Below are 24442 nucleotides of genomic sequence, written 5' to 3'. Positions count from 1 at the left end.
ACTCATCAACGTAGCTAGCAGTATCTCAGTGCTCTTGAGTTTCACCTCAGCTTGAATGAAAAAAAAGAGTGCCAGGAACGCCAGACACACGGTGGAATATTTTATGGAGATCCATCACTGTTTGGCAAGTGTCTGCTTCACCAATGTTGGTCAATCCCCTCGTATCGCACTAAACATCACGGACATGACAAGATTTCTCGAGAAAAATGGAGAAAATATTCAATTGCTGGGCCCAGCCAGGAGACCCCAAGATGAGGGGGCTGTCAGGTATTTCCTTGACTGGGCAATCAAAGTTGTTCATTATTGAAGTGTTCCCCTCTGGCCGCATTTCAACCTTGAAGAGAAGAGTCCATCCAATGAATGAGTGAAATGTGTTGGAATTACAACTTTCTGAAACAACTCTCACACTGAGTGTTCTTGGTCGTGAGCCAAAAATGCAGTTTTCCCAATAATTATCCGAAATAGCCTGACCCTGCAGGGTGTCGTTTTCTCGTTTTCGAAGATTTCTTGAATGGTGCAAATCATGCCTTAGTACAAAAGAGAGCCCACGGGGTGGATCATAAATAATTACCATCAACACAAATTGTCGAAAGTTTAGCCACAATACAGAGGGACGGACTTGGTCGTCTTCGAGCACGTGTCCAGCTAGCTTGCTCGGAGGAAGAGTGAGTAGTGAGTTCCTCGATTTTGGTCGCATGATGGCATAAATATGAAGAAGTGAGTTTGGACGCCAATGATGCGGAGGTCCACGATGACATGAGGTATCTTGAGCAACGCGGGAAGTGCATAAGAATGGCAAATGGATGAAGGGGATTCTTCATCGTCTCTCGTACGTCGTCGTCGTTGCCGCCCCAGCCGTCGCCTTCGCCCTAGTCGTAAGATGAGATGACAATTCTGCGGCCGCGAGTCTCCCGCTCTAATGCTATTCTCCGTGGCTTTTATAGGAGGGTTCGATAATCATGACATCAGCAAGTTTGGGAGGAGTGAGTGGCATCGGACAGAATCTCACTAGCTACTTCCACGTCTAACCACCGACCCAGTCCCAAACAGGCGAATTGTTAGGTTCGGTGGGCCCTTTGGAAGGATTCTCGATTATAGGGGATGTCATGCCGATTTAAACAAATGAAAAATGATGCTTTTCATAGGGGTCTTCTCAGGGTCTTGCGGAAGGAAAATTTGTGTTAAATGGACCCCTCTTCTTTCTGAACTGTCATTATCATATTAAGGAGTAGCTCCCGAGGATTAATCTTGATTTCTCCCTTCCATTCCATTCCAGGCGTTGTAACTTCACCTCGACTTCACCTCCTCCATACAGATACACACAGATCACCATGATTCTAAGGACGTGTATGTTGGCCGCACTCCTGATCTCAGGGGTAAGTACACACTCACGCACACACACATACATTATTACACGGACGTGTTTCAAGTACATTTTGGCACAAGTTATCGGCCTGATTTATCGATCAAGAGAGACCTAGGGACCTATGCATAAACTGAAGGGCCCATCCACACACTAGGTGCACTGTGCGCTAGTAACTGATTAGCTCGTTACCGTCGGATTAAATTCAGCCACTTTGATTTTCCCGCCTTCTCGTTAGTTAGTTAAGCGAGTGTTTACTTTTAAGCACCACAACGAGCGAGAGAAGAGAAGACGGAGGAGCCCTCCATGGCCATGTCATGGAGGAGGTTTTCCACGTTCATGATTTTTAAGTGGATTTCCTAAGAAAGTGATTAGAAGCGATGGCACAAATGCGGTGTATCTGCTTTTTGCGGTCAAATTATAGAGAGAAAAACGTTCAGACCTCGTCCAGGTTCAAATTATGGTCCCGAAGCCTGGTCAACTGAGCTTCTGGAAAAACCGCTTTGTGGCATGTCGAAGGATCTTGTTTGCATGTCTTCTAACCAGATCCTCTTCCCTTTCGACAAAGACGTGCCTTCGCACGTTTGCACATACGTTCCTACCTAGGACACATGTGTTTTGCAATCATTCACATTGTTTTACGGTATTTTTGGTTTGGCCCTTCATCGTGAGCAAATTTTTCCTTGAGTCAGCCAGTCAGTCAGTCAGTCGCTCTCGCGTGTCAACTACAACTCGAGAAAGAGACTTCAATTTGTAATTGAACAGTGGCGTTTTCCATGTCAATCCCTCGGATTTTTGATCGCATGAGCACTAATACACATCCGAGTACAATAAAAAACGGCCTTGACGTCAAATGAAACCTCTTTCTCTGGTTTCCCCGTCATTTTACAAAGATTAATTGCGATCTTCAACATCCATCTTTTGTGAGTTCAAGACGTTTTCCTCCCGACTTTTTACGACCGTCCCTCGGCATGTCAGATCAAATTTTCCGACTTGATTTTCTCTCCGCTCAAAAAAGAATGAATTAGATTCCTCAGGCCAATGTTGATTTAATAATCTCTCGCTCTACCCTCCAGTCTCCCCTCCCCCCCATCCTCTCGAATGCAGTTCCGATTCCGGAGATCTGGCCGGATTGGTTGGTGGGTTAGGTTTTTTTCCCTGCAGCCCGCCGATGTTTGCCCTCTTGAACTTCAAACTATTTTAAAGTAGCATCGTAAGAAGCGCCTGTTTTTTTCGTCCACATACAGAAGGTGAAAGTTGTTAACTGTTTTCTCAAAGATATACATTCCTGTTACCCTTCATTGGATTATTTCAAGGGGAGGGAGGGAAATTCGTGAAGGGGGACAAGCCTCCTTGAATCAGTCAATTTATTAGGGTGGTCAGCTCCCCTTCGCTTCCTCCCCCTGATCCTCTTTGGTCAACTCCTTCCAGTACTACTATTACTCCTCCCCCTTCTGCTCCTCGTTCTCCCTCATCCTTTACCCTTTCAAACTATTATCTTATCGCAACCAATCTTTAGCAAATAAATTGCCCCTTCTTTGCCAGCTGCCAATCTAACTCGACTTGCAAATGATGTGGGCTTTAGTTATCCTGGAATTGTCTCACCCAATAAGCAAATGCAAAATTTCTTTTCGAGTATCACGATTGGGCGTCTCAGTACCGACATTCCAAGTAGTACCAATGGCCTTGCTCGCACAAGTACAATTAATAAGTTCAGTAAAAACTCGAGCTGAAGCGGGCCATTAAGGTTCCATCAGTGGATGAGTTTCATTTTCACATTCTTGGCTAAGGGTACAAATCATGTTAGAGCTGTTTTTTCCCGAGAATGTTCTGGGCTCGGGCACATTGGGCAAAAACTGACTCACAGAACTGATATATGTGTGTGGGCCGCCGCTGATAAGCTGTGGGTGCATGGGTATGTACCTTACCTAGGTTACGTGTCGAATTGGAGGATTCATTTTCTAATTTTCTCTACCACCCAAAAGCTCCAGTTGTCTTTGGTCGCGACCTTATTATTACGTCTCTTCATGGCGAAATTTCATTTCGGAAGGTAGATAGATGATAGAGAGAAGGACAGGGTTGAATGGGGGTTGCGAAGGGGAGGTCGTTCCTTGATGGCGCTGTGTGTTGTGGTACGGTCTGTGGTACAACCCAATCCCATTTGAGTCGGCTTGACGCTATAATAACCTTCTTGACAAGGAAAAACCGCATAAGATGATGATCACCGTCATGAAGAGTGTGTCCAAATGGCCAAATTGTAGGGGTGGTTTGGAAATGGCTTTGTTTGTGGGCTTTTTGCTCAAATCCGACATCTTACTGGGGGTCAAGTGGAGAAAATTGCTTTCATGAGAAACTTCAAGGTTATTTGCACTTTCTACTGGCCTGACATGAAGACGACTACTTTGACGGTGTCTGTTTGCACACCGACTGACACATATCCGCTCTCTTGCTCACTTGCTCACTCAGAACATAGACAGTGACAATATTGCTGATTCCAATGTACACACAATGTGAAGGGTTGACACGAGATCACATCCAAGAAATATTAAAGTGCTGCCTACGTGCCAGAGTAGTGGGTTATTTTCACAGCTTGACTTCCCTTGGCCTGACCCAACGGATCGTTCACCTAGGACTTCCACTACCACCACTACTACTTATAGGGCCGTTATCTTTGAGGTATTATGAGCCCGGGTAACGGTATCTCCCATCTCGTTTGACAATCTTGTTCGTACCCTCATTCTTGAGAAGTGATTTCTTAGTGGCTTTTAGAGCAGGGGTCAAAATCTTTGGGTTCTTGGTATGGAGCCATTCTTACTGCTCTTCTCTTTATGCAGCTTGAAGCTAGCCCTAAATGTATTGATGAGCCTTCTGTCAGGATTTGAAAGGAAAGAGAAATGAATCCTTGACACATGAATCATTTTTCTTCCCTTCCCTTCGTTCCTCAATGTTTAGTATCAAGCTAGCTTGAGTCGGCATCTTGAGCATCTCTGAATATGCGAGGGGAACCTAGTCCGTATTCTCCAATCTCCGCCTGGGACCCAAACATTCGATTAATTTGACTTAAAAGCTGGAGCCAATGGTGACGGACGAGATGATGGAAGCCCACTTTTAGCCCTGTAATGATTGTTTCAAACTCACTTCGCCTCGCAATCAAAAATCAATCCTCGTTTCCCTATTGTGAGCTTTTCTGCCCCAATCCCCTTCAAAAGCGCTCTCAGCCCCTCCTCGATGATCTCGGTGCTAAGAGCGCTCTGCCTGTAATGCCACATTGCCGCACTGTCTCTTCAATCCCTAATCCTCATTCTCCTGAGGAGCTGTTTGGGCTCAAGAAAAAACAAAAGAATGTGATGTGTGCCTTAGGTGGTTGCGCAATAATGCCTTTGAACAAAGTTCTTGACGGTAGCTGGAACGCAGAGCTCTAGAGCTCTAGCGGATGGTGATCAAGAGTCAAATTTGGTGATTTGTCAGACACTCAACCTCCTCGGTTTGGGTGACGAGACCGACATTCCGAGTGATGGAGGCTCCGGGATTTGGAGGAAGGTTTCAAGTGCAGCCAAGTAAATGAATGGCCATGAGCAGAGCGAGCGAGAGAGAGAGAAAGAGAGACAATAAGAGGATGTTTCACAGTCAAAGACAAAATAAAGAAGTCAAGAGGGAACATGACGGGACCAATGGCTTCTGCTGGCTTCTAGCAGTGTGAAGGAGAAATGCGAGAAGGACGAGGTGAAAGAGGAGGTGCCACTATTTACTCCGTACTTCCTGCTCAAGATAGCATCCAAAGCGAGGATATTGGAAACACAAACAGCGAGATTTCTCTTTTGTGTTGCATTATTGGAGGTCCTCCTAGTAGCTTGCTGGAGGGTGATTTCCTCGGACCAAATTGGTGGGGAGGGGTGATTTTGGCCATTTCTCAAATCAACCTTTAAGCACTTCCATTATGGCCCATGGCCTTGACACTCTTTGGGTGACATCAGGTCCATTTTCATCGCTCTATTCACTTCCAAAGAGATCTGGCCTCAATTTACACTCACGAAGTGGATTGTCAGTGAGTGAGGAATTTCCTGCTCGACTTGGCCCTTGCACAATTTGTAATTAGTGGCTAAGCTTTTAAAGATCGTCTGATTAACATCCAAGATCCACACGGGGAAAGGAGATGAGATGAGATGAATGAATGGATGGATGGATGTCTGTATGGATGGGATGGTATGGATGACGGGAGAGGCAAGGGAAGAGGATGAGCCCATATTATTCATCGATCCAGATCTGGAAGATTCAAAGCACTCAGGGGGTCAACATGAGGCCAAGGACCTCGGCTTATTTGGCCAAACTCATGGAATTAGGTACTACAGCTCTTTGTCAAGGTTGAACACTCGAGGAGTGTCTTCTATCCGACACATTCCGGATTTAGGGATCATTCATTCATTCTTTTTTCTCCTTCTTTCTTTCCACCTCTTGCCTCTTGCCTCCCGGCTGATGATCGTAGTTAATCGCTCGCTCGCCGACTCCAACTTCATGTTCAATATTTGCGGCTTCCAAGTGAGAATTCCTGCCAGGGATTGGGCGGGCAAAAAACGTTGTGAGACTTTTGGCCAGAAATGTTTTCCCTCTGAAAAATCAGGCTCCCTTGCACCTTGACAAAGCGATTGCCGCACCACTTGAAAGAGATAGATATATCTAAACGTCCGTCCCGGCCAAGTACGTAAGTCCTGAAAGGCCCTGGCAATGGCCCCTATTCTCAGTAGTCCGGAGTTGGTGAAAGTTTCCAAGAGGGCCTCGAGCAAAAATTTCGGGAGATTTTTTGGCCTGCCCTATCCCACCACCACTATTCCTACTAGTACTCTTACTACTGCTACTTCTTCTACTATCGCCGCCGCCGCCACCACTATCACCACTACTACCACCACATCTACCACTGCTCCTACTTCTTCCACGTACTACCATTTCAACCAGCACCACCTTCAGTGCTTGGACCATTGAGCAAATTCCTGACGATTTTTTATGCCTTTACTCAACACTCTGGTTCGGTGAACCTACTACCTTACTGCCTGCCTGCCTGCCTGCCAGTCTGCCTGCCTACGTACCTACGCACCAACCTAAAGACTGGTCTTGTCCATGAAAGTGAGTCTGATCTCCGGACGGACAGCTGCACGTCCGAACCACCAAGCAACCATGGAACCAACCACTAACCGTGGAGTGTGCGAGTACCTTCGTAAGGGGCCCTGAGTGCCTTTTCCGAAGAACTCGGCACGACCACGACGAGTTTGCAAACACGCATTGATATAGGGTCAGCCTTATTATTCGTGACCACTTAAACGTCTTGCTTCAATGAACTCCCCTTCACACAAGCAGGGAGTACGGAGACGTACGTACATTAGGTACGAAGGCACGTAGTATTAGACACTCCATGTCCCTACGTACCCACGTATGTAGGCACCTCCTAGATGGACGTGATGGTAGTGAACGAGGTGGACATGGCCAGCAATAAACGAAGGAGTACGTGATTTGAACGGACAGACATACGTAGACGTACGTAGGGCCCGGACAAAGATGGCCAAGCTGGCACCCACCATGTGGAAGGTGGAGGGAGATATATCTATGTATATATATGTTGGATGGTTGGAATCGACTTTCTTGCAAACTTATCGCTGATAACGAATCACTTTCAATTATTATCATGGGAAAAACGAGTTCCCAGGGGTGAAAGGAATTACGAATGATTCAGGATGAATACTTGTTGTTCCGAAGGTTTTGTTTCGTACTCTCTCTTCCTTCTGTTTGGCTACTCTACCTTCTACTGTAAATATCTGCTATTCACATCTTCGATCCACGATGACAACGACGAAGGCGACGGCGAGTTCCTGTCCACAAAAGTCGAAAATGGAGCTTTTAAGGAAATGTGAAAACCGATCACCCAAAAATGGTCATTGGCCCCGAGGCCAAAGAAAGAAATCCCGTTTAGAGTGTGAGAACAAGAGGAATAGGTTCCCAGGATTTTACTGCCTCTCACCGCACTATTCTCTCGCTTACTTGATCATGTCCGATAAGACGATCTTTCTGGACCCACTCAAAATGATCAAAAGCAGCATGACTTTTTAGCCAAAGAGTTCTAATGACTCCCGATTTGGGAAGAAAGGCAACCGATTTGATGATCCCATTGGTCTTTTGACTGAGAAGACGAAAAACTCTCAAAATGCCAAAGATGGCTGCAATCTGACGAACCGCCTGAGATGACCCTTGCCAAAGTAGATATTTTCCCATCATTTCTTCATGGTTGAACGTCGATTTCTTGGCATTGTGCAACCAACCTTGCATGGAAAGAGAAAGACAACCAAAAGAGAAGGGGGGGGGAGGCAGAGAGAGAGAGAGAACGCCATTAAGTGTCCACAATCTGACCATTGAATATAATGTACAGTATAAATGTAGCCGATCCCTCCCTCCCCTATTGGCTCCACCACAAATATTTCCATTGCCATCATCATTGCTACCACCATGATCAGCACGAGGGCCTGAACCTACCCTACCTTCAACGTCAATCGAATCAAGTCAATGGCGTTATTCAAGCGAGTGAGCTGGTATTCACGAACCATCTAGATCCTGACTACGGAGAATTGAAGTCGTGGTCAAATCTCTCTTGAAAGCCGAATTTGGTTCCTTGGAAATCAGTGAGGCAATAATCAATGACTATCAAGATGCTGATGATTTATTTGCCTGACCATTTCAAAAGAAGCAATCAAAGACCATTTGAATGTCCCACCAACTACTTGCACACAAAAAGGAGGCACGGTCCATGTTCGTTCCAAGAAAAATTCACCCTTTCTCAATGCATACATAGCTCATCTCAAAGAGGAGGAATTTGAATTGAAAGTAAATGTCAGTCATTCAAGTTGAGAGAGTTGATCTGGGGCTGCCAAGATCCTTTGAAGATGACCTTTTACTTCAGGGACAAAAAGGAAAAGACAAAAAAAAATCTGCTCGATTTGTCGCTGTCATCACCCTGTCATCCTTTCTCTCTCCCGTTGTCTTCTATTCTCGGCAAGGGTGGCGATGAAGATGGTAATGACAGTGGTGGTCAGGTCTGGTTAGTCTTCAAGGATTCCTTGACCTGCAGCAATGACCTAAATTTATAAACGTACTTGAGGACTCTGGTAAAATGTTGCATACCACTCCGTTACCTTGCAATTCGTGTTTCTACGTAGATAACCCAGACAGATAAGAGAGTGAGCGGGTCATTGAGAGATTGCCAGAAACTAGGGTAAAAACCCGATCCCCCATGGCTTTCGGGGTAATTTGTTCAATGGTTTCATCATGGAAATGGCTTTCTGTCATTTTGTCCCCATGGCAGTATTCTTTTGGATTTCTTCATTAATTTTGCCTCTTGGTCATGAGATATTCAAGTCATTCCGCGTTTTATCACCTCTGGGCCGATTTAATCGGGATTTTATTCAGTGAGAGAAAATAAAGAACTGCTCCCGAGTCCGTCCCCTGCGCAGTTTTTTAAAGACAGTGATTAGTTGGAGACCTTTAATGGTCCGTATTTTCCTCAATCTAGTGCAGGCGGATTTCTAAATCCACATTGACACGGACTTGGACACCTTCCACACTCCCCTCCTTCGTACATAAACGACAGTCTGTAATTCCTAATAGGCAATTATCCAATTTGAAAATCACAAGAAACTAATTTTTTGATTGATATTTTGGGAAAGAGATTTCACAAATGCGGCCACATACTACTGGTTCAATTACATGTGCCATTTCTCACGCGACTAGCCAAAGTGGTGGTTTCGGAGATGGATTTTTCACTTCTCAAATAGCGAGCAAAAAAGTAAGACATTCCTATCCTAGAGGGCATATTTTCATATCGTTCAGACTATTATCCATTAACCAACTCTATTCCCGCCACTTTTTCATAACCACCACAACCATTCATAGTGAGAAGCAACCGGTCCCTAAACAAGGTGGTAGATGGTCAGTCAGTTTGCGATCGGAAAATTGCAACGTTTTTTTTTCTCAATTGTCTGGCGTTCCAAAATGTATCTCGAATTTACTTTCTGTCGACGCACGGATTTGTAGGAGAGAAAAAAGTGAAAATGTGCTCTTCGAATACGAAAATACTGCCAATTCTGATTTGATTGATTCGGATTCCGGCGTATGTAAATGGCGCCAGCTGAGCGGCCACTGAAACGACCAACCACGCCACCAGATTGACATAAATTATCCGTTCTTGATCATTGAATTTCACTTTTCCCTCCTCCCCCTTGTACATCGATTTGGCCTGGAAATCGGAATAATCCGATTATTCCCTCTCGCCCGGGGAACATCGGCCAGCTCAAGTACCAGAATGCAAACTTGCTCGTGCCCAATCTTCCTACTACGACACAAAAGTATTCAAGATTTATATTCATGGAGCGCATGGGATACGAGCCATAATTGACAGGATAGGACCATTTTTGCCCAAGACATCCGCCATTATCCTAAAGAAGGATCTCGCTGTGTGGGCTCCTCTTCATCTCTCCCGAAATGACTTGAACAATACCTCTATTCAAATGTACCCCTATTCAAAAGGCTTGCTTGTTGCTCAAGTAATTCCCGCAGTGAATGACTAGACTGTCGACACCACTCAACCAGTCCGAGTTCCTAAGCACCGAGAAAATCCACTTGATCTCTGTGAAGAATCGCATCAAGCCTGGGCTAAAGGCTCTATGTAGACAAGGTGTCAGAGACGTTCTTCCATTACTTTGAACATCGGTACCCCGAGTAAAGCTGCCCAATCAAAGGACACTGTTTGACACACCACCATGTCAGTCCTTCCGATCTCTTGAGAAGAGAAGCGTCTGCCGGCCAGACAGGCCCATGATTCCATCTCGAAGTGATTGAAAAAGAGTTATGAAATGATGCTATTCGTACTTTCGCGAGCCGCTGCCCAAAATGACCCTCGCTGGGTCTCTCATTAGGTCTATTATGTGGCTAATGAGACGCCTCAGCCCTTAAATCTTCCTTGAGAAAGACCGTCCTTCTGATTGAAATCTAGCTCCTACTCCTCCTCCCCTCCTTCCTCCTCTAGTGTACCTAGTACATACAGTACAAACTCTCCCCTGTGAACCACTCGTTTGTTTCTATTCTTAGCTGGGGTGTGCTAGTGTCATAAATATTTTTTTGAGGGGGGGGGGGCGCTTATCACCCCGTTATGTGCACACTCGCACATCTCACACACTCTAGGGAAGACTTATTTGTTTTTCTCGCCATTCTTGTCATGCAAAGAAAATGGAAATCTTGAGTACATCTTGAAGTCTCAGGGTGACTTGCCCGATGATGAGTGTTTGCAAGTATGTTGAGAATGCGGAATCGCGGAATCGTACATCTTAGTCGTCGTCGTCGTCGTCGTCTGATAAGCAGCGTAAGGCCAGTTAAGGAGAAGTTTAGCAACCGTTGGTTCGAGTGAGTGGTGTTTTGTTCATCTAATGGTTCATGCCAATTTTCAAAATCTGACGGTCAAGACCACCCATCTGTTCAGGTAAAAAATGATGATGATGGTGACTGTTTAGAATGCTCTATAATTACTCGGTTTTGAGAACTGAGACACAATTCATTCATTGATATAGCTTTTCTGCCCTCCGGGTCCCTTCTCTTTTTTTGTCACGTTTCTCAATCTCAAAATACTAGGTCAGGTTTTAGAACTCCATGCTTTCTGACTTTCAGGTAAGTTTACCGAGTTTGAGCCTGCTCCATTGCTCCATTTTAAAGAAGACTAGCAATCCAACCCGATTGCAATAAATATCAGTTGGTTCCGTAGGATCTCACATGAGGAAGGGGTTAATTTTGGCACTTTTCTTTTTCTCTTCATATCCTGCCATTGGGCGTGATTACAGAGAGAAATTACATCTCGTTGATAAGCTGCGAGACCAAATACGGTATTTTAGCCAATGCGCTCACCCATTTTGTAATCAAGTTCCGACCTTTTCACAGAGATGAAGGCCACGAAAAAGATTCCAATCACGCAACCATTCAGAGCGAGGTTGTAGAATAGAATAGCGGATCTTTTTAAACTATCAAGCGACACGCCCTTGATATTTGGAATCCGAGATGTAGTAAATCTGTTGGTTCACGTCAAGAAACCAGCCGGCGTCAGACGTTTCTCGAAATTAGTCATTTCTCAAGGTTGTAATTGGCTTTTTCCAGAGTCACCCTTCGGTATCGCAATATTTATACATACATATTGAAGGAGTGTGTGAAAATCACGATGAAGCAATCGAATCAGAACACTTCAGAAATAGATACGTGCACGTGAGCGAAATTATAAGCCCGGAACGGTGCAGGAACGAACGAAAGTAAGAAGGATCGTTTTATGGCCTGACGAAAGCCGGAGAAGACATTACCGGATATGAAGAGTCCGATCGGTCTGGTGTTTGCCATTTTATGAGGCTGGTTTTTGAATCTTTTCCCACATCTGTGACACGGAGTGTGACAACCACAAGAGACCGAACGGAGGACCAGGCTAGAAGTAGAGATGATGGCGATGATGATGATGATGATGATGATGCAAGGCTTCCCCACAAACGGGAAGCAACCACTGGAATTTCATGCATCCTTTCCAAGGCTCTCTCGCTCTCGAATTTCGGCCACCTTGGCAGAGCAAGGCAACCTCTGATGTGATGGAAACCAAGTGAAAATTGAATAATAAAGACCAATTAGAAGTGCAGAGTGCAGAATATTAACCAGCAAATGCACGAATTTCCGGGCCTCATCAAGGCTCATGCTCATCTGAATGACTTTATGACAGGATATCATGGCATATTGTTCATTCAGGTCGCTGCATGGCGGCTTGCATTCTTCCTTGAACTTTTTGTGCCCTCAAATTGAAACCATTGATGTCTCTGTCAATGCTCATCAGGTGCTGCTACTGTTCCTTCTGTTGGTGCTGCTGGTGCTGCTGGTGCTGCTGCCGTCTGTCTTTCTGAAAAGACTTGAGCGCTTTCAATCAGCATTTCTTTTCTTTCCTCCTAAAAGTAGGCTATGTGTTCGCCTTTTTAAAAGAACATTAGACCACTTTTCAGTGTTTCAAGGTTGCTGGCAAATCTGTACGTATTGAACTCATCAAGACACCAATGCATTGTTGCGCAGTAGGGTTGATCGTGGCGGCAATTTCCAACTTGAGCTCATGCCAAAGATCAAGATAGTTTTTTGATCGACAGTCCTTAGAATTTCTCTTTTTGCTTGAAAACACCACGGAAAAAAACTAGGTACGGATTCACGAAGCGGATTAGTTCACTTACTTCTACTAGTACTTCTACTACATCAGACACACTACACTAAGCTTCTAACTTTCAAATTCATGCATGAACGATATGAATTGATCAACAGACATCAGGATAGGCCAGTTTTTTTAATCAGTCTTCATTCCATTTGTTGTTCCGGCCCGAGAGCCAAGATTTTTGTCAGTGCTTGATACCGTAGTATACAGAGTATACCTACTACTATATGTATATAGAACACAGTGCGACTTCAAGAACCTTTTGGTAGAACTATGAACGAACGAACGAGAGAGGAGGTGGAGAAGTTGGAGAAGGAGGAGGAGGAGGAGGAGGAGGAGGAGGACTCCACAGGATGATCGTGGTTGTAGGCCAGAGAGTTTGGCGGAAGATCTGACAGGCCTTGATTGATGTTTTCGTCTTTTTAACTTTCGGATGGACAAAATCGTGGAAGTGGCGAAGGAAGACCGTACACAGAAAAGGATCTTTCTCCACAGATCGACGCGAAGAACAATGTCACAAATCTCACTCATGAACGTGCAATTTCAACATTTTCTTCTTTTCTTTGAGTAGACCAAAGCTTCAACAAAACACAAGCACAGTTATTGTTTGTGAAATCCATTTGAGGATAGTGGTCGCGGTCTTGGTCGTTACCAAGCACTTTGAGAGCCTCATCACCGGTCACCCTGGGGGCAACAAATTGAGAGATGAATAAGCGAGTTATGTACGTACATATCATACGTACCTACTTGTGTACTAACGTGGAAGGCAAAGAACAAGCCATCATATTTTGATGTGAAGACCTGACATAAAAGGAGTCCCTTGCCAAAAAAAATCTTGATGGAAAGTGCTGCTCTCTCTCTCTCTCTTGAAAAATATGGTTGTACCTTCGTCGATGTTCCTGCATGCACACACATTGCCTAATTACAATGTCTTTATGTCTTCATGGCTGTCTGAATTTAGCGATGGGCGCAAGAAAACGAGTTGATACCAAGCTCAAATGAAAACATATGCCAAAGGATTATCACTTTTCTCCTTCAGATACGCCCATGACTTTGAGGGGGTCTCGAGCCTTCCTTTCGACACTAATCATAGACTATCGAGCAAAACACAGAAATATCTTGGTACGAGTAATTTTGGGGGTCGGCTGCCAAAGCATGCTGGATTTTGCAAATAGCGTAGGCGTTAGTGAGGATGATTGCTAAGTTGACAGGAGCTCCTCTCTGCTTGCCCGATTCTTCGTTTTGAGAGGACAAGAAAACGAAAAAACATGGGGATTTTCTCAAAATTGCCCAACATACGTTTTGTACCTTGGGCTGCAGTCAAGCCTTTGAGGATCGATGGATCTCGAGAGATTCAAAGTGGTTTGACATTTGAAATTATCCGAGATCTATGGACATCTCGGTGGAGCGAAAAAAAGAGAGCTATCTGTATCTTTCTCTCACTCACTCACTCACTCACTCACTCACTCACTAGCTCACTCACTGGCGGAGATGAGATTTCTATGTTTACAGTTAGGCAAGTGTGTCGGCAAGTACGATTTGATGACAGGTATCACGAGGACATGTTCATCAATGGACTTCCTTTCAATCTCAACGACGACAATTCGTCTGAGAGGAGCCAACATGAAAGAATCGAGAACTTCTTCCGAGCAAATCCAAGGTTGGGATTTCGATTCGGACCCGAGTGAGCTCATGATGATTACTTCCATTAAATGAGGTCATTACAATACCATTTATGGGACTCGCAAGTGGAATTACACGAGCAAAGAGTGTGTGTATAAGAGGTTAGATTGGTCGTATTCATGTTGTTCGACTATTGTGATCTTGATCTAAATGCACTCCCATCAACCATATCTTCGTATCATCGAGTCAAGCAAAGCATTCAGCTTCCAAGCGAGATGTGTTTTCTTTTCCGATTCTTTCCATCTCGCTGCGAAGCTAAAGAAATAACTTGAAAGATTGCAAAGGAATTGTCAGATTAGCTGATCTTCGCTCTCGCTTTCATTCCTTCTATTTACTTCTATTCTTTTCTTGGCCGAGTGATTCTTGCAAAAATAGCAACACTGACGAGTCCATTTTCACTCCTCTGAAGCCTGTATGTAAACTTAGCGCACTTTCCTGTTAGCGTGGAGGGTAACATAGATTTTGGGTAAACACGTTAACATAACCCAACTGAGCCATCCGAGCCATCCGAGTCATTGTCCCTGACTGAGGGAGGAAGGGGAGGAATCTGAAGGTACGAAGAATCCGTGGCGTGAAAAGCCTTATCTGTTGAGCGTCATGAGGAGTCCGTGATTAAAACTTTAGGGTGGCCACATTCTCGATTCTCCATTACCCCACCCACATCCCCGCATTTCTACTTTAATGTTGATCACATTGTGTCGATTTGCCATTAGAAGAAATGGACCCCATTGAAACTCCCGCCACGCCATGGGGATGAGTGGTTAATTAAGGCATTATCTGGGTAATGTTATCTCCGCCATGAACCAACTGCTGACTCCAAACGGTTGTTCCGACGGTTCCGAGAGTTCAGACGGATGGAGGGAAGGACGGAAATCTGGATGACTTGAAAAGTGAAACGTGGTCATGTTCAGCAGCTTCATTGCGATCTGCAGTCCTCCCTCACTCATTCCTTACCGTTACCGAGGCTACGCGAGAATTAGATTACTCTGATGATGGCCTCGGAACACTCATTTCCTTGATTCTAGCACTCGCTGTCACCATTAGTTTGATAAACGCGGAACTAATATATCCCTGCATTCCCAGAATAGAGCTCTCAATCTTCCATCTTCCACTCAACCTCAAAAACGTCTAGTCTGCGTGCCAAAGGGTTAGTTAATTTCGGTCCCCGAGGCCTTGCGTTTCGGGTCGAGTTTGGTAGGAAATCAAAGCCACTTCGTCAAATTGGAGGGGAGAAAAGAGCGAAAGTCACGAAACTCGATTATTGTGATCCTCCACTTTCAACTATTTACACTATTCATCCCCATAATGAACACACATGGCCAGGACGGGTTGAATGTCCTTGGTTGATTGCCTTGGGGTTTCGGGTTTCGGGTTTCGGGTCTCGGGTCTGGGATCGGGATTCTTTTTTTATTTTAACTTTTACCCCCATTTGGCCATAAATCTAGTGGTGGTTTCCAGACAGACGCTAAAACGAATCCAAATTTTCACCCTCCCTTTTCTTCGCCTTGGTTGCGATAATTGAGCACTCAGACTTTTATTTCAATGCAATGAGGCATGTTTCATGTGTTTGAAATGGCCCGAGGAGAATATAAAGGAGACTCGTAAAAATGTGAGCCAGAAATTCCTCATCTCGCTTGAGCGAGCTTGGAAATTGTTCCAAATGAAATGTAAATCACTCTCGCCCTCTCCAAACAATTGCCCAGATACGAACGAGCCCTATTCTCATGCTTCCACCACGACCAAAGAGAAACCACGTCCACTACGTGTGGGTCTGTTTATGTGAGCCCATTATCCAGTTAATCCCCTCAAAGCTCCACATCCTATTTTGAGAGAAATTATGAGAAAAAAAATCCACCAAGTCGTCTGTCTTTACCCCAGCCTTCAAAATTGGCCAGAATAACAACAACAACAACAACAGGAACAACAACAAGAACGCTTTAGCTCTCCTGGATGAGGTAAAATGACGCAGGGTGGAAAAACTAATTAGCGGCATCACTGATTGTTTTTCTAAATCACTACCACTCTCAATATTAGAGGTCTTGACAGGCATTCATTATCCGGCAATTTACCAATTGCTTTGAATTTTAGAGCTTGTCCGGTGCAGTTCTCTCTGTTTTGTTGGTGAACGAGGCGTTGAAGTCTCTTGCTAACTTCAGAACAAGCTTGGGATAAAGAAAAGGCAAAAGTGCAACGAACTGACACCCGTCTGTCAAATTGTCCTCTCCAACACGGATCTGAACATTCCTTATCCCAGTTCAGTCGTTTTTTGTCGGAGCCAATGCATGCATGCACTTTTTTTCGTGTTCTAAAGGACTGCCCAGAACGCTCGGAACATTCATAATTGCGCTAAATTGAAAAGACAATCTAAGAACTTTGGAGGTCCCCGTTCAAATCAGAGCAAAGCATGATCTGTAACCCAACTTGAGAATGAATCGATAGGTGAGCCCCCCTTTAGGCTCCCTTTGGTCGCTTTGGTCGCTTTGGTCGCTTTCCCTCTGAAAAAGAGAAGGTGCTCAATTCAAAATCCGTTTCAACGTGCTCTTAGAATGGTTGTTCTTGGGAAGATCTGGATTTGCATAGGCGAGAAATTTGATCCGGATGAATAGACCAAGCAAGCATGGTGGATTGAGAGGCTCGGAGCCGAGTGGTCGATGCTCTTTGGAAGTCATTCCTTGCATTGGGGCCAAGTAATTACAGTGTGCTTCAATATAGAACTGTTCAATCATCCTCATTCCAGGAGGGGGGGGGGGCGCAGGTGATTGGTTGAATTTATGAGCAGAAATTGAGATCAAATTTCTTTTTCTCCGAGGCATCATGATGGTACGGGGGCCAATTCATTCTTCGGGGAATTTCAAGACCACTCACGAGATAAAGTACAAGGCACAAGCAGATAGTAAAATTCCTTGACAATCCTAACCAGGCTTGATGTGATTGCGAGCAAGGTGCTGAGGGATTGAGCATTTCAGGGCTATTCAATCATATTGACAGTTTGATTTGGAGTACAAACCAAGCAAGCCAGGAAGAAACCGAGGGTAAAAGAGGACTAGGAATATATATCTTGAGGGACCCCTTCCCCGTTTTGATTCAAATGCAAATTTGTCTAGCTTTTTCTCACCGCAAGCATATATTTTGGCCACTCTCTCTTTCTCTGTTTTTCTCCGAGTACTCTGAAACCCTTGTATCACCTTGGATAACAAGTCTCGTTATGGATACTAAAAATGGCTTCTTTTAATTACTACCCATTATAACCTGGAGATCCGTACCCAACCCAAGTATTGGCTTGCGATCAAAAGTAACACTATGAAACTGTAAGAAATGGACTTCAAGCATGGAATGGAAATATCTACAAAATAAGTTTGTTTTGTTATTATCCTATAACATTTGCTCTCGCTTGGCTCTCAAGATCTATTAAATCTGTGCTCGTTTCCAAGGGCCAGAAACAGGTTGTTGGCGAGTTGCGCACCTTTTTTGAGTGTGCGTACCTCCTCGATAACCATGGGTACACGTTTGCGTGCGTCTGTGAGCCTTGCTGACCCACTTTCTTAAATAGTTATTAAACGACAGTAGTAAACGACAGCCGACCACCATCTTAGGCCTGAAGGTGAGGAGCGAGCAGCGAGCGAGTTGCCAGCAAAACTCACCAACGTTGCCAATTTCAAAGCACAGAGCCCAGTTTTTTAATGCAAAGGAGTGAATCTTAAATCGTGAAGAGATCCAACTTATATGTTATAGTGCGACTTTTTTTGCTCGATTAAAAATTCATTCCGCCCCTTACAGTGGGACTCTGGGATCTTCTCGAGCTCGAAGCAATTCAAGTTCCAGCTAAGACTGGACTGACAAGAGTCAAATCTCTTTTTTTCTGGCACTGAATAAGAAGGACTTGTATTAGGGATGGCCGAGACACTTGACCCTTTTGCACACTTGATAATACCTAGCCAGTTAGGGGATTGAGGGCGAGGCTAGATTTCATTTTCTTTTCGACTTTGAAGTAAAATCTGAAGGGTTGGGGCGGAGGGAACTTTGTGGGAGATTCAATATGTAGATTAGTGGAGAGAGTCGTTGGACGTTCTGCTAATTGAACACGGAGCAAGAGAAAAAGAGAGACTGAAAGGGAAACTTTCTGCAACTTGATATGTAATATGACAATGCCTTCCAGGCATTGTGCTTCGTTCGACCGTGGTTCGACGACCGACCATTAAGTGCTAAAGCCAACAGATTTTTACTCTCTTGTCCTGGTGAGGTTTAAACACAAATTCACATGCAATGATTTCCACGGTTCAGTACTCCGGCAAGAAAACCAAAGAGGGATCCAACAGGATTTAGTTTGATTGGCACGGATTTACTACAATCAAATGCACACAAGACATTCAGGAAAGTTAGCGGAGGGCGCAAGCAAGCCATTTTTGACCACCGTCCGTCCCGCCAACCACTGAGCGTCATCGTAATAATCGCTAGAGCATTTCAAAGATGTGATGGGAAGATTTATTTGGATTGAAATGCCAATAGTAAAACTTTATACGATGTCATTGAAAATGCAATTCTCCTTTATCACGCCTCTTTTACTCATTCTTCAGGTGTGTGGCCAGGAGACTTCTAAACTTGATACGCCCACCGTTGTGGAGGGTATCTCGGTCTCACTGGAAGAAGAACAAGCCCCCATTGCTGCCCAAGAACGGATCGACTTCTCTGGCGAAGACGACCAGATTGCCTTGGAGAGTAACATTGCCGAGGATCGAGATCACTCTGTGGTTGTGGCCCCACCCAATGATCAATACGCCGTTGCATCTGGGATTGACACTTTCAGTGCTCCTCAAGGTGGAAACTCCTACAGCGCTCCACAACAGAGTCAAAACTCGTACAACGCCCCTCAACAAGAAGAAGACAGCTACGGTTCCCCTCAGGCACCTGTCGAGGACAGCTACGGGTCACCCCAAGCTCCGGTTGAGGATGGCTATGGTTCTCCTCAAGCTCCTCCAGTTGATGATGGATACGGCTCTCCTCAAGCTCCTCCTGTGCAAGATGGTTATGGTTCTCCTCAAGCTCCTCCAGTTCAACAAGACAGCTATGGCTCACCTCAAGCTGCTCCTCAACAACAAAACTATGGACCCATCCCGGTGCCTCTCTCGGTCCCAGTCAAGCCTTCGTCTTTGGTGTTGCCTCAACAACCTCAGGGTGGATATAGACCCCCTAAGCCTCAATACAATCCGAGACCACAACCACCCAAGCGGCCCTCTTACAGGCCTCCTCCCCCAATTCGACGACCTCCCCCTAAGCGACCCCAATACAAGCCGCAAAAGCCGCTCTACAAGCCCAGACCCGGACCTCCCAAGCCTCAATACAAGCCCAGACCCGGTCCTCCCAAGCCCCAATACCGACCCCAAAAGCCCCAATACAAGCCCCCGCAAAAGCCGCAATACAAGCCTCAGCCTAAACCTCAATATGGACCACCCAAGCCTCAATACAAGCCGCAACCCAGCCAGCCCAAGCCTCAATACAAGCCTGCTCCCGCACCAATCCAGAGCCAACCCCAGAACTCGTACAGCCAACCTGCTATCAGCTCATCCAACTCGTACACATCTAGCTCGTTGTCCACTTCGTCTTCGCATTCCTCGCCATCCCACTCTTCTTCCTCGTCGTCGTCGTCCTCTTCCTCGTCCTCATCAGGAGACCCATGGCCTCAAGCTCAACCCGAGATGCCAAAGATCACCAGCTTGGATGTGACTTGCGAGAAAAATTTGATGAAGGTCTTTATCGAGTTCGACAAGCCTTTCTACGGTATCATCTTCTCGAAAGGACACTACTCTGACGTCAATTGCGTTCACTTGCCCGCTGGTCTTGGCCGAACTAATGCCAAGTTCGATGTTTCTATCAACTCTTGTGGAACCACTGGAAACACCGAGAATGGCCTTTATGGTTATGGCGCTGATTCTGGATCTGGTACCTTCTTTGAAAATACCATTGTTGTTCAGTACGACCCTCAAGTGCAAGAAGTCTGGGATCAAGCTCGCAAGCTCCGATGCACGTGGCATGATCAGTATGAGAAGTCTGTCACCTTCAGACCTTTCCCCGTCGATATGTTGGACGTCGTTCGAGCCGATTTTGCTGGCGATAATGTTGGCTGCTGGATGCAGATTCAAGTTGGAAAGGGCCCATGGGCTAGCGAGGTGTCTGGCTTGGTGAAGATTGGACAGACCATGACCATGGTCTTGGCCATCAAGGACGACGATCAGAAGTTCGACATGCTGGTTCGCAACTGTATGGCTCATGATGGCAAACGCGCCCCTATTCAATTGGTGGACCAGAAGGGATGTGTCACTCGACCTAAGCTCATGTCCAAATTTACCAAAATCAAGAACTTTGGCGCCTCGGCCTCCGTTTTGTCCTATGCCCACTTCCAGGCCTTCAAGTTCCCTGACTCGATGGAGGTTCACTTCCAATGTACCATTCAGATCTGCCGTTACCAATGTCCTGACCAATGCGACTCTGGATCTGGATCCCAGTCCCAAGGTTCGTACAACGCTCCCAGCGAGTCTCAAAACCAAGACTCCTATGGTTCTCCTCAGAGTTCACCAGTGAGTGGAAACGAGGACTCTTATGGCTCTCCGCAAAGCTCTCCCGTAGGCAATGAGGACTCTTACGGATCGCCTCAAGGCTCTCCCGTTAAGCAAGATTCGTATGGCTCGCCGCAATCTGCTCCTCAGTCCAGTTATAGTGGATCAAAGAGGGCTCGTCGTGAGGCTGATACCGAAGAGGACCTCGACCTCGAGGATGTTGGCGTGGAGAAGGTGATCCAAGTGGTCTCCAGCGGCGACCTCACTTTTGCCATCAAGGAATCCGACAATGAGACTGTCGTCGACGTCTACCCTCCTGTGACCCAAAGTTGGGCAGGAGAGCAAGGTTATATTTGCATGTCTACCCCGGCATTTGCCGCTACCCTTGTCATCCTGTTGGCTATTCTAGTAATCTCTTGTCTCCTGTCGGCCTTCCTTTGCCTTCGGCACCGGTCTTACTATGGCGAAACATCCCTTATCGCTGCCTTTGCCAACCCTGTCTTTGCTCATAAGAAGAGTCACTTCTAAGCTCAGTTCATCATTCAGTCCCCTTCCATACACTCCATTATTAATAGCAACGCCATGTCACTCCCGGCGTTGACCTGCTCACACCCAAAAACACTATACTCTACTACCATGGGCAATTCATTTCGTATACTCGCAGCTTAAACCCCTGTTCAGGAAGTCGCACAATGTCCCACCCTCCCAAAGAGTGGAACTTGAACTTCATTCGAGCCCGCTCTTGGGTTGTGAGGCCCTCCTCCTTAGCCCTTCAATCATTCCGTTTGAAGCCCCCTTTTGACCTCTCCCCTTGCTCGAGATCCCATAATGAAACGATTGCACAACAATCGCAGGCCAGACCCAACTGAAATAGGTGCAGGCCACCAGCAGTAACGAGAACAACAACAACCACAACAACAACACGATTGATGAATGATGAACTGAGTCTGGTCTAGTGACCCTGTCTTTATTGAGCTCCACCTCTCAAGGCAATCATTTTAAGTGGGACCAGCAAGCTCACATCTTCTGATTTGAAGTCCCCGATCCAGCAGACACGGTCTATGTTGCAAAAATTATCTAACACAAACCACCTTCAATGCACTCCAATAGGTAGTAGATATTTTTGCACACTCATTTAGTCGTCAGGTGGATTCTCTCAGCTCTTGCTTTCTCTTTCTCTTTCTCGGACTTAATTATTTCCACTTCTTGCACATATGCCTCCAAGCACTAAAACTAAACCAACTAGTATTCTTGCAAGGACGCCAGTGAATCTTGTGAGCCGTTCTGTCTCCCAGCCTCGTCAAAAGGGGCGGAGACCGGATTCAATCGCGCGCCTAGGTTACATGGCTGGTTTGTCCAAGTCTTGAATACTCGAGTACAAGCTAGTCGTTGAACAGACTCCTCTTTTTGGAACACTAACCCTCTTCCTCCAATCAGACCTTTCTTACATACTAACGTGAACAAATTGGCAAGACACGCCTTCTTCTTCATCTTTGTTTGAATTAGACAAAAAATGTTGGTCTTTGTATGTGCACAAATGCTATTTTTTTGTCACGGCTTCTGAGCCTTCTCTGTCCCTCTTACTCACATGCAAGCCTTTTCCTGTGCTAAAACGAGTTCCTTTCTTTGGGAAGTGGAACATTGGTGATTTTATGATCTACTATTACTACCTCTCTCACCTCTTCTTTCCCCTCTAAAGTTGCACCCCGCACACTTTAATCCTTTCCATTTGACACATACCCCCACATACCTATGCCCACACAGATGGCAAAACTGTCTGCTTATCTCTTATTACTATTTCAACCTTGATTTGTCAAGTGCAAAAAACTTCTGTGATACTTTATGATCCGAATCAGGGTTTCTATCACGTGGCTCTCATCCTTGTTCCCAATTCAAGGGATGAGAATGAAACGTCACGCTTTCTCTTCTTGGAAAACCAAAACTTCCTCTCTTGAAACCCCTTTCTGTGATAGACTGATTCGGCATCATAAAGCAAAATTATTACTTTATTTGTCTCCGGAAATCTCTTCGGACACACAAATGTAGACTATGAGGCCCCCTTTCGGATTTTTTTGACTTCTCGTGGAAGGGGGCTTCTTTTGAAGAGGTTGTTAGCAACACTGATCAAGGCCGGACAACTTTGGCAATTCAAACTGCAACAACAACAACAACACCGAACACAACAAGACTTTGGGATACTTCTTCCTACGCCCACTTTGTCAGCTAGCAAAAGTTCCCATATGAGTTAACAACCCTGTAGGATAACTTTGCCGCAAATCATGAGATTCTGCTTGGAAAAACGTGAACACTTTTTCAACGCGCCATCTTGATTGGCAAGTTTGCCTTCACTGGGTGCATTTGGCTGCAAACAAATCTGATTTAGAATTGCAAGATCGTACATTCCAGAAAACCATCCAGTGACAATTGCCTAATAGACAGCATTTCAACAACCGTGCTGCAACCATATCCCTTAAACAATACCAACAACACAACACTTGTTTCATATTGAAAACAAATTTACTACCGCTTCCATTTGGAAACTAACTTTTCGAGACTCAACACTCGGATCTGTGAGCGATTTGTGCCAAATCTCATGAGAATCGTCTGGATATTCCAGAAACCACTAATAGTTTCCAGCATAGGTCCTATGTACCAACGCAAACCCTTCTCTCAATTTCCTTCCAATCACTGACAACAATCATGATGATAACATTTTTCATATCATCATTATTATTACTACTCCTACTTTCATTACTACAATTAGCCCTCTTCCTTCACTTTCTTTTCCTCGCCTCTTCCTTATCTTTTGGTGGCTTGGGGTCAGTATTTTGTGAATGCTTCCAAAACACTTATTGATCTGAGAAGTGGATGCTCTTGAATCGTGAGCGAAGACAACGGCAAAAATAAACAAAGGCAACCCCTGTTCCAAACCCTCCGCAACCTCTCCCAACCTTCGATCAAGACCCCGCTGAACCCCCCTTGACCCCGTAATTTCAATTTAGTAATCAAATACGGTAGAAGTATCTACTGTGTAGAATTGAGTGAACCCACGAATTCACCGGCAAGTACGGATCATGTTGACAATTCTGTAAATAGAGGTGTAAAAGAGACCATCCCGGAACGAAACAATCATTGCAGCCAACTCGGCGAGTGCAACAAATACTACCAACAACGACAGCAACAACAGCAACAACATCATCATCATCTGATTGTGAGGAAACTTCTAGCTTTGAGCTCGGACAAGTGGCGCCCAATTCGCGTTTGTGTTCTTGTCTCTTCCGGCCGATGAAAAGGATATGGACCTTCTTCAAACCTTGTTATCAGCAAAAGTACCTCAACTCTATTCAAAGGGCTTGATTTGCTCAAAACTCCCCATGTTTGGATCCGTCCTCTGCATACTGTACTAGATGTATTCACATACATACACATACACTATAAATGTACATTCAATCGATCATACATGTTTTCTGTCACCTCCTCCTTCTGTCCCCATTTCCTTAGCAAAAAATCAAACAATTCTATTATGATACAATGTGAAAATGGTCTTATGATTTAATGACTCTTGAAGAAAAAAGTAACCCCTTCACAGTTTATTTC

At 45.1% G+C, this 24442-nt stretch overlaps 1 protein-coding gene across 1 annotated transcript; it reads left to right on the top strand.

Annotated features, from left to right (window-relative positions):
- The first annotated feature begins 170 nt into the window (after window positions 1-170).
- LOC131879563 (uncharacterized) lies at window positions 171-24153 on the top strand. The gene is made up of 4 exons (XM_059225921.1): window positions 171-267; window positions 1277-1376; window positions 18869-19316; window positions 19374-24153. The coding sequence occupies exons 1-4, from the start codon at window positions 185-187 to the stop codon at window positions 21371-21373; spliced, it is 2631 nt and encodes an 876-aa protein (XP_059081904.1). The 5' UTR covers window positions 171-184; the 3' UTR covers window positions 21374-24153.
- Window positions 24154-24442: the final 289 nt, after the last annotated feature.

Source organism: Tigriopus californicus, chromosome 4 (assembly GCF_007210705.1).
Source record: "Tigriopus californicus strain San Diego chromosome 4, Tcal_SD_v2.1, whole genome shotgun sequence".
NCBI lineage: Eukaryota > Metazoa > Arthropoda > Copepoda > Harpacticoida > Harpacticidae > Tigriopus > Tigriopus californicus.
The sequence above is the reverse complement of the archived record's forward strand: the minus strand, read 5'-3'. Positions and strand labels throughout refer to the sequence as shown.

What these genes read in the sequence shown, in the direction of transcription:
- LOC131879563 (XM_059225921.1), top strand. Translation starts at nt 185, where the DNA reads ATGACAAGATTTCTCGAGAAAAATGGAGAAAATATTCAATTGCTGGGC. An exon ending in CAAGATGAGGGGGCTGTCAG is followed by an intron (nt 268 to 1,276) that starts GTATTTCCTTGA and finishes ATTCCATTCCAG; the next exon opens with GCGTTGTAACTTCACCTCGA. An exon ending in CCGCACTCCTGATCTCAGGG is followed by an intron (nt 1,377 to 18,868) that starts GTAAGTACACAC and finishes CTCATTCTTCAG; the next exon opens with GTGTGTGGCCAGGAGACTTC.